This window comes from Meleagris gallopavo, chromosome 2 (genome assembly GCF_905368555.1).
Source record: "Meleagris gallopavo chromosome 2, MGAL_WU_HG_1.1, whole genome shotgun sequence".
Classification (NCBI taxonomy): domain Eukaryota; kingdom Metazoa; phylum Chordata; class Aves; order Galliformes; family Phasianidae; genus Meleagris; species Meleagris gallopavo.
The window spans coordinates 56,511,724-56,522,981 of NC_139405.1; the positions used below are offsets into that span (position 1 = coordinate 56,511,724).

General features: G+C 37.6%; 1 protein-coding gene across 1 annotated transcript in view; it reads right to left on the minus strand.

Annotated features, from left to right (window-relative positions):
• ENPP3 (ectonucleotide pyrophosphatase/phosphodiesterase 3) overlaps window positions 1–11,258 on the minus strand; it is a 32,301-nt gene that overhangs the window by 20,068 nt on the left and 975 nt on the right. The window contains exons 2-7 of the mRNA XM_003204213.5: window positions 9,604–9,682; window positions 7,529–7,651; window positions 6,307–6,432; window positions 3,566–3,626; window positions 1,322–1,419; window positions 24–103 (exon numbers count right to left, since the gene is read on the minus strand). Coding sequence (XP_003204261.1) covers window positions 24–103; window positions 1,322–1,419; window positions 3,566–3,626; window positions 6,307–6,432; window positions 7,529–7,651; window positions 9,604–9,682 — 567 coding nt within the window. The remainder of the gene's footprint in view (window positions 1–23; window positions 104–1,321; window positions 1,420–3,565; window positions 3,627–6,306; window positions 6,433–7,528; window positions 7,652–9,603; window positions 9,683–11,258) is intronic.

Below are 11,258 nucleotides of genomic sequence, written 5' to 3' on the forward strand. Positions count from 1 at the left end.
AAAAATAACAAACTCTCACTTACTGTGACAATAGTATAGTGGTTTGGAAATGTTTTTGTGGGGTAAGCAGCTCTCATGTATTTTGAATGTGTGCCACATGTTTCTGCAACAGATAACAATTAATATAGATTTCCTTATATATATATATATTTTTTTTTCTCCAATTGAAAACTAACAGTTTTAAAGACAGGAAAAAATTACAATAGTTAATTGCTGGGTTGCTATGCTATCAGAGGGAAAATTTGATTTCAAAATATGACACATACATTCTCATGTTTCCTTGTAAGGTAGGTCTACACTGTGATCACTTTCATGGTGTATATATTCTGTAACAATTTGCTTAATTAGCTCCCCTGAAAATGCAAGCTTAGGTTGATAGAGAGGGAATATTTTATGTTAAAAATCAGTTTTACAGTCTTCCTTTCACAAAGAAAGGAATTTCTCTTTACTACTCCCTGTAGATTTCTAAGAATGTTAAGCATGAGTGGGCATAAGTAAATACCGACTACTGACTACAACTACTCCTGAATTAGAACTGTTCTTGTTTGAAAGGATTTCTTGGATACATATACCTCACATGGTTTTCATGCCCTTTGTCACACTGACATTTCCTTTGAGTATGTTTCAAAAGACTGGAGTTGAACACTGATTTCCCCATGCATAATTTCTTCACTGATTAGGATTTTTTCCACTGTCAGAATGACAGCAAAAAATAAAGTATTTGCACAATTAATCATTAGCAGATTGCTTCAAGTTCAAGCTTCTGCATAACTCTCCTTATCTACAAACAAGATTGTTTACTAATTGCTAAAATGTAATACACTGTAACAACGGCATGAACTTTTCAAATAAGCACAGTAGAAAAAGAATAGAATATGTTCAAAATAGAGACGAATGCTGTCAATCCAGATAGTAACCTTAAAAAGAGCATCTTTGAGGGACACTTCCCAAAAACCCAATGCAGTTCCTTATCAGTAGGAAGTTTTAATAGAGTACAGAGAATGAATGAAATCCAGCTCTGGAACTATTTTTCAGCTTTAAAGTGCATTTGAATATATGTTTCAAACTACTTGTTTAATAAAAAGCTGTAGGCCAATATTAATTGCCTTGTTAAAAAAAAAAAAAAAGTCATGTTTTCTGTGCACTCAGATACAAGAATTAGTGTAGAATATGAAATACTGTAAGTATACAACTGATGATAGAGACCTGATTGGGATCTTATTGTTGAGAAACAGTTGTGAACAACATAGCAGCAAAAGGAACTAGAAAGGCTATGTGCAGACTTCTAAAGAAAAGATACAAAGCACTCCAGGTAACTTACTGAGTTTTTCAATATTTGGCAGCAAAGAACTCCAAGTTTGCAGATATTCTGCTCTAAAACCATCCATTGAGAAAAGGATAAGTGGTGGCAGATCAAATCTACAAGAAAATATCACTTTTTGATCAGTAAGAAGTTTGGAGAATTGATGACTTGTTAAAGTCATTAACAAATTCTGTTTTTTATAAGCAGAATCTAGAACACCCATGTACTTCCCAGAGTTAATATCACGGTGAGAGATAAACAAACAGTGTAAATACACAATTCTCCTGAAAAGAAAACAGTAGAGGGATAAAATACAAGCTACTCAGTAAGTATAGAACCTAAGAAAATAAGTTGTTTGGTTCTTTTTCATCTTTTAATTACACACATAAATCTACAGACTAGGATCCAGATTCAAGCCCAGAGTATAGAACAACCAAAGCACCTCTGAACATACTAATGAGTTGGATACAGTCTCTTGTCTCTTTATGCATCTCAGGATAGCTGCACAAAGGACTGTGAAAACACAGCAATCACCCAGTAGGCAGCAAGGCTCAGGTGGCCTGAGGGGAACGTAATCTCCTTGAGATGCCAGATTTGAGGTAATCTCTTGCCTTACAGCATTTGCTTTGTGAAAACATTATCGAGTAGTTCAAGTTCTTCGTGGTTTAAATCTTTCAAGCTTCCCAGCTCTCATTGAACACTTTCTCACTCTATGTGCAATGACAAATTGTACTAAGCTAAAAGAATGCAGCTACCATGACTTTATTAAGACATTATGTAAAGAATAAGGATTAAAAAGCCTCAGATCTTAGCTCAAATGACAGGTAGATAAAAAATGCAGAAATAGAAAATTATCTCCCAAACAGTCTTTCAATTCTTGCTGTAAAAATTCTAATTAGAAAGTGCTACCTGTGAAAAAACCTAAGTTATTAGAAATACTATCTTCTAACCAGTCTGAAAGGACTCAAAAATACATTAGCAGATATAAAATGATAGTGTTATAGCATTTTTCTTCATAATTCAAAGAGAAAATATTCTGTAGGATCAAGTAGTCTAGTTTTGCGATTCAGTCTATTAAACATCATTATATGTTGCAAGGTCACATTAGCAACATATAAAGACTACAATTAAATGAGAAATGTAGTTTGAAATAGATTTCACTATACAAAATATCTCAAAAAAGCCCAACTAATTGTAATTCATAGGAAAGGTTTGCTGTATAAACCTGGAAAACACTGAGAGACAATATCTATTAATTAAGTGCAGTGACTCTGCATGAATTTTTTTGAGTAATACCTTAAGTTATAACAAAAAAAACCAAAAAAAGGTTGTATTTTCACAATATCACAAGAAACAAACTGTCCCACTTATTTTCTCATTCACAGTGCTCTTTTCAAAACAGTAAAGCATATTGGCATCAACAGTTTGTATAAAAAACACTTTGTATAAAGCAGCTTCTTGAGTGGAGCCCGAACCAAAATGGAGCTCCATACAGCAGTGTTGTTTACAGCACGTAAGTCTTCCTCCACATAAAGTTTCCAAGCTCTTGCCTATGAAACTCTGTGAACTCGAGAAGTTATCTGTTAACCTAAGAAGTGCATTTTTGTACTGCTCTGGGAGGCGCATGCAAGAACACTTGAACTTTAGAAAGAAGATACACTTCTAAAGGTATTATTGCTGTAATATAGTGTGCCAGTAAAATAGATAACAATGATAACATCAAAGATACTGTAACTGAACCAGAAAATAATTCGTTTCATTTTAAGAACAACTTTTAAACTATGTTTCTGGCTAGTCTATACCTAAGATGTCCATCTGTAATAAATATCTATATAAAATAACTACAGGTGGGCATCAAATTTTCTGTGTTCCAGATTTTGCAGACATAATGCTACATTCATTGCTTCCTTTTTATCTACACTATCAGAGATACTATGTCAGCAACCTTAAATGGACCATGAACAATTTGTGCTACATGAATCCTGAATTAACTCTAATAGGTTTTCCTATTATAATCTGGATTCAAACTCTGTACTCTGCTCTAACTTGTAAATGATAAATGAATCTGCAACAAAATGACAAAGGTTTTAGAAAGAACATTGCTAGTCACAGTCCACTTCTACAGAACATCCCTATAGGAAGGATCTTATTCTCAGTAAACTTTCTGTTTTTCTAACCTCTTAAAAACCTCCTTCAGCTGACTGGAGTATTTCTGAGCATTGTGTTTTTATTTGTTAAAAAGATTAAAAAAAATAATCCTACCCAGCTGGACACTGAGGAGTTTCAAGTGAAATACATGGTTCTTCTACCCAAGGTATTTCACCTAAGAGGACAAAAGAAAGTATTGAGTTAGCATTAAAAATAATAATAATACAAACAAATAGAACAAAAAAGTTTCCTGGATGATCCTTTTAGAGAACTTCCTGGAACTTCTTCTGTTTCAATACAGAATTAATGTAAACTAGGGCTAAAATACCTTTAGAAATCATTTAATGCAACATATTAGGCCTTGAAACACTGAGTACACAAACAAGATGGAGGAGAAATGACTATGAAAACTTAACCTCTAAGTTTTACCTATCTTAAAATGGAGAATACTTAACTTGCATTCAGGATACACACGGGAATATTGCTTTCTTTTTTTGCAGATTCCACTTACACATTTAGTGATTGACTACCGGGGCTTTCATTAGCTTTTTCCCCCCACTTTTGTTTAAAGAACACAAGTTCTTCAGTCTTCCCACAAGGACACTGGCTTCTGCCTTTCAAGTCATTGTTCTGTTTTCCCTTGAATATTCTCCACTGCTTCACATTTACACTCATTCATAATAACAATCTGCCCACCTCTTTGGAAGAAATAAGAAATGTTCATAAGAGCAGAAACAAGAAACATATGGGGAAAAAAAAGAAAAATATATATACGTATATAAAAGAAGCAGTGGCTGTTAAAGTTTTTAGCTTAACACAGAGAGTTTCTCTCCCAGTAAGCAGCCAAAGGAGGGAATGTACAGTGATTTTAATCAGGTCAGCACTTGCCACTCAAACAAATTAGCATTTATTTGAACTCTTGACTATTTTTAGTTTCTCTCTGCATTTAGGTGACAGATATACATAGGTCACTCAGCTTCAAAAAACTATTTTTCAGCAGTCACCACCATTATCTATGCATTTTTGCCGGTGATAAACAAGACCCTGCATGCCGGGTTCATAAAGATCTACAGAAGCAGAAGTGACCCACTGTTTCACAACCACTACGACAGTGTCATTGCCAGGAAAATGTTGCCTACTCAATCCATCTTTCAGCAACCCAAACAAATGAAATCAGAGTGCACCAAATCCAGACAATACAGTGGGTGTAGTAGGACAGTCCATCTACGACTGCCAATGTGCTCCATCGTCTCCAAAATGACATTGCCATGTTAAAAGAGAAAGGTGGTCTTCTTCTCTGGCCTGACTCTGGAAGTTTGAGCCTTCAGCTTAGTCAGCATTATGGTGTAATGGTAAGAACTGAAGGTTTGTCTGGGTTCCAGGAGATCCAGAAGGATTAAGCTCTTTCCTATCCCAAAAGACATCACTATACTCAGAGAGAACTGCATCTTGTATCTTTTCTTTGATGAGGAATTCATGTCACCACTCCATGGACCACCGTTCTGACTCTGTCGTGTAGTGGTGACACTATGTCTCAACACTTGGTAATGATGCAACTCAAGAAACTGTTACCAACTGCCTCATATTGGTTCAATTGGTCCTGACAAACTTGCATATGGTATTCTTTCAGCTCCTGTGCAAGCATTTGTGTGAGTCTGGCACAAACTCTGTGATACTCTAATGTTGCCACCATCATTTCCAATGCACTGAAGCTGATATTCAGCTATGTACACAGTTCCCTGGTAATTCACCAATTCACACAGATGAGCTAATTGAGACATTCTTCATTTCATGATGTGACAGCCGTGCATGGCCATTTGGATTGTGGCTTGTTTTTCACATCACTGTTGCCACTGCAGAAACGTGCCACTCACAACTTCACTGTACTCAAATTACTGCTTGGTCTCTGCAAACATTCAGAAATTAATAAGCAGCTGAACAGGATGGGGAGAGAAGTGTTAGAGCTTGCACAAAAGGGTAACTGATCTAGGTGTTCCTGCTCTGGCAAAGGGATTGGACGAGATGACCTTTCAAGGTCCTTTCCAATCCCTGATATTCTGTGATTCTGTGAAGTATCGATGAATGCCAATGGGTGCCATTTTTTCCACATGGAGGAATTCAGTAACACATCTTTGTTTCATACTCACTTCCATGTCAGACTGCCCCTCTGCTGCCATCTGTCACGGCAACAAAATGTAATGGAACACTGGTGGGAAGGTTCAACCTCTACTGCCATACCACCAACATCCACCTCTGATGTCATAGGCCAACATACTAAAATAGGATGTCATAGAAGCTCTCACAATATTGCAGAAGCTGCCTGCAGTCTCTGCCATCTAAACATATGCAGGAATTCTGACAACAGGTATGTGTTTTAAGTCAGCAGTATACTCTGCAGATATCATTCCTATAATCCAAATTTACCAATGTTTTAGACAGGGTCTGTATGACACAACCACATATGTTCAAAGATATTCAGTTAAGAAATCCCATCTGAAAATTAATTTTCAATGAAATGAATGGGAAATTTTAATTAAATATCTTCAGATTCCATGGAGTTTGAAGTAAAAAACATGTATTCAACTATTTTTGAAAATAAAATCCAAACAACCACAACAACCAACAACCACCAAATTTGGTTTGTTCCTGCAACATTCTTATGAATGACACACATCTCACATTTCTCTCCAGAAATCCTCTTCTCCCTCTTCAGATATATCATTTTTTTTTTCATTTCAAAACATCTTCATTTTCCAAAATGCAACTATAAGGCTCTAACCTTGAGAAACAAATATATCTATCTTTATATTTTCAGTGTTTGCCCAACTATTTATTTCACATGATCTTTGATTTACCTTTGCAAACAGTATTGTAGTTTACACAGCAGTCATTTTCCTGCAGACAGTCATCAGAACAAGAACAATAACTTCCAGGTAATCTTGTCTCACCACAACGGAAATTAGTGCAACTCCAGGATCGAGCTGAAAAGTGGAAAAAAGAGATATTACATCACAAGTTGATGTAAACTTGTGTTAAACTCATATTAACATCTCCTACCTGAGTAACTTGAAAGCTTTATCTGAGATGAAAACACAACACTTCTTTTAACACATTAATACCATTTTTGTTGTCACTGAATGGTAATAGCAAATCATAGAATAAACCATTTTAGAAATGCGTTCTCAAAGCCATCTTGTTCAATGCCTTCCACGCTTTTCCTGGAAGATCTCAAAATAAATAAATAAATAAACCCATGGAAGAGAAAAAGAAGGCAGTAGATCTTTTTTTCCCCTTCTCTTGTGCACAATCTGCAGCAGAGGGCAAAAAAGTTCTAAGGAGGGAAGAAACAGGCAGAAAGTGATAAATATGAAGAAAATCCCAAGATGCTGCCAAGAGAGTATACAGAGTAACTGGAAAAGAATCTGGATTTAATGCAGAAACAGATAAATTTCCCAGAGGAATACTGTAATCCTGATTCTGCTAATTACTCCTGAGTGATCCTCTGGCCTTATGAGAATACATTTCATGGGGAACACGCATTAATTTTCAAAAGGACAAGAGGTGGCACAAAAGCATCATTTCAGTCGACTAGTCAAAGAAAACCTGTGTTTCCACTCATCCATGGCTTAATCTGGACCAGGAAACATTCACTGCAAATACTCTGGTTATCCAAGGGAGCTGGCTGTGCTGTACTGCCTTGCTCTCTGCTACACTGCTTTATGCTCTAATGTGATATGTGAAACCCATACAAAATTACTTGAACAAATATTTTTGCCTATAAGGCATGCATCTTCATAGCAAAGAAATGAGATAATTTGAAAAAGATCCAGAAAGATTTCTTGTCACGTAGGCTAAGGACCTCTAACAATCTAACAATCAGAGAATGCAGCATTCTCTGAACACCACTAACTTCCTCCCTCCCCCGATCATCATGTGGCAAGCAAGCCTCAAAGCTTTTTATCAGATGGCTTCCCATATTCCTGTGCAAATAAGAGAATTGGTCTTTCTTCAGTTAGTACTATACAACAAAAGAAAACAGTATAGAAACCAATGAGCATTGCCTCTAAGTGAACATACTTGGCTCCACGCAGGCATCTTCATAGTCCCAGCAGCAGTCCTGACGCTCCTTGCAGCCGCTATCACACTGGCAGCCTGCCACCTCTTTCCGATAGGGCTCGTTGCATTTGTGCCTGCAGCTGACTGCAACAAGAAGACAGGGACTCTTAGTGCCCAGGCTGCAAGACAGCCCTGTCCCAGTTGGATCAGCTAAAGAGATCGTAGATGCAAACTGAAAAGGTGCTGAATGATTTCCCAAAACAATGTCCTGAGTCAGTTTCCACTGCAGTCGCTGGTGCACAGATTGGACCAAGCAACGTGAGAGCTGCAGAAGGTCTTTGAGATGCAAAAGGTCCTGGTTTTTGTTTCAAGTGTGCTCACCTAGGGTTTCTGGCACAGCTGTTTCTGCATCCTACTCGGCCACATGTATCTCCCCAGCTTGTTGCTGAGTCCAGGACACAGAGAAACCCAGAGGGCTGGGCAAGGCTATAAGTTTTAGTACACTCAGGAGCCTGACCATCTCCCTTCCACTTAACTGGGACAAAGTGCCTAAAAATCCTGCAGGCTTGATTGTTTTGACTGAAAGAAAGAAAAAGGTCCAAAGGAAGGGCCTCACACAGGAAACTGAAATGTGCAATTAGTTCCTCACCACAGCTCTGACACCTCCACGCAGGGAGCAAGAGCTCTGACACTTCCAAGGACAACTTCGAATCTCAAAATATCACCTGAAGCTCCTCTTGAGTCATTAAGAGCCTTGCATCTGTGATCTCTGTACTGGAGAATAATGCCTGAAACAATCTAAGCATCTACATTTCCAGTTTTGTCATCCATCCATAGAATTACATAGAAATACATATAAGTGCTTAGACCTGCTAGTAGAATTCTGTAATAGTTGCCAAAAGGTTTGTGCTTGTGCAAGGTGTGCTGCCTATAAAAAATAAGGCTTTAATATCCACTGTGTATGAATCATGTGGAACTAAGAATTTTCTTTTTTCAAGCTAGTCAGCTTTTTTCACATGTAGAAAGCTCTGAAGTCGCACTTTGCTCTTTACGTTCATACATCAACAAAAACTGTCCATGCAACCAAGCTGTGCAAGTAATTAAAATAATGAACGAACACATGTAATGATCATAAATGGATATTTCAAGATATTTCTTAAGTAGATCTGGTTATAAAAGTAGAAAATAAAGTTAGGCAGGCCCTATTTAGAATTGCTCTGTAATGTCTGCAGAGATATCAAAGTTTTCATTTTGCACCATCTTCCCCTTTCCATTCACTTACTACGACTGTGACCAAGTTCCTTAGGTAAATGTCAGTGAAGATTCACATGGAGGTATCTATGTAAAAAATAATTACAGTTCCATCTTGTTCAGCTAGAGATTGAAAGATCTTCAAAAGAGTTAGAAGCTGATGAGTAAGTAGATATAAAAGTTTGATACACGTTGATTAGAAATGAAAAAGACACTGTGCATCCTTGAACTCCTCCAGTATGAGACTGGTATTGTCTTGACTCTGAAGGAAGTGTTTCAATTCACTAGGTGATGTTTGTTTGTCCTAATGTTGCTTGACTCCTTAATATACTATTCTGCATTTTTTTTTAATTAAGTAATATCATTTCATCAAATCAAAACATCCCTTTTTACCATAGCTTTCCATAAATATAAGTGTTCAAAGAAAATTCATGACAAATTTTAGCCACCTCAACTATGCCAAATGCACTCTAAGTATGTTGACAGTGGTTCCACCATCTCTTCTACAAAACACATCGCTTAAATAACTGTAAAGTGTTACACATGACAAGATACATCCTATTTCAATTTTCATAGAAACTTTATTAAGATAAAATTTCCAAAGTTGTTGTGAAGCAAGTTTAACACTTGTAGAGTGAGAAGTGAGACATGCAGTGGTTTAGGATAGGTTTTTTCAAGCATAGATTATGTGTACAGGATTTATACAATCCAACTCAAAAAATACAAGAACTTTAGGTGGCAACTTTTCACTGAATATTTATATTACATTACAAAAGAGCCTTCACTGAAAGCCTTTACCAGATCTAGCTTCAGTGGTAATTACACTAAAAGTATCATAAACATACCTTGCTCCTGGGCTCCACGGTTTAATCCCAGTCCCAGACCTAGTCCCAGAGATACAACCACCAAAGCACTTAGCAGAACCTGCCACACAGACACACAAAAATTCATAGTTCATAATAAGCTTTTATGTTTACTAGCAATTATAATAGGAGAGGTGCAGAAACAATAATCTTGTGAACTGCTTGCAAGGCAACGCCTAAATACTGTACCTCTAACCTATGGTTGGTCCCATCTTGTGACTGGGAAAGTCTTTGCAGGGGAAAAAATAGCAGGAAGTAGCAAATACATTTATATATTTTTCAAATTCTTGATCTATGCAAAGAGAAAGAAGTCCCTATCTTTCACAAACCAATATTCCTTTTTTATTCCTTCTGTATTTCCCTGAAATGCTTACAAGGATTTCTTATAAGGCTCAGCTATTCTGAAGATGTAAATGCCAAATTCTCACCACAAGACATTTTCTCTTAATGGATAAGACACTGTAACAGTGATGTGAGAGGAAACAAGAAATATACAAGTAGTCCGAGAAAACTCCCTAAAAGAAAGTCATATAACATTTGGGAGACTGGGAAAGCACTGTGGAAGCCTGTAGCAGCTTAACAGATGCTCCAGATACACTGGCTGGGACAGCAAAAAAGGACAACCCTCTCAGACTGTATCACAGTGCATCCACTTTTCAGTAAGGTAATGATGGGAAAGAAAATGCTTGTCAGAGAAAAGCACCATCAAGCAATCCACTCTGTTTCCGGCTTTTGTCTCAGTTTACTTCTGTTTCCTGCCTCTTCCAGCATCCACCAGGCATTAGCAAATGGTTGAACTGAGACTATGGAAATTACAAAGAGCTGATAAAAACTGCATGAGTGAGCAGGATATAAGCAAGCATAGATATGCCATGTTGTTACTGTTTACCCATCTCTGCTCACAGAAGAACCCTGGGCTCTATGTTACTGCTCATTCTGTCCCAACATCTCACCAAGTGGCAGTGGTGGGGAGCGATGCCCAGGCCTCTGCTGAGGGGTGGGTATACATTTTGGGCATAAAGCAGGTCCAGTGGAACACATGCTAAGTACACACTATTCCTTCCCATGAACCGGGGAGATCACCCTTACTTGCTCCCTATTGCTCACTCCCTGGTCTTTGGAGAGGACGAATATCCCAACAGTAGGAATGGAAATGGAATTGGTGAGAGAACTGGATAAAAGAGACAGGTGGGAAAAGTGGTGTTGCTCAAAGCATCAGAAAAGGCAGGGTGAAAACTCTTGAAGAGACTCTTACCTGGACCTAGGTGTGAAGGCCACAGTTATGTGCCACATCCAGCTAGGCGGGATTGAGAACCACACCTGGGCCAGAACACTTGCTACTTCTGGAAAGAGAGCACATTGCCCTCAGGGGACTGTCCTGGGTTTTGTTGTCTGAATGCGGAACAGCCCCTGTGTTTAAGGATGCTTCTCAGTTTATCCTTCCAAGTAACTCTTGAAAGCACCATTTATTTTGCACCTTATTTAGGCAAACTTCTGACATTCTCTCCTGGTTAAATTATTTTTATTGAAGATTTAAACAGAAAAATTAAATTAAAGAGAAAACAGAAAAAGTCTGTTTTCACTTCTTTTCCTCAGCTCCCTATATTTCTCTCATATGCTGTGCAATACTTGAACAA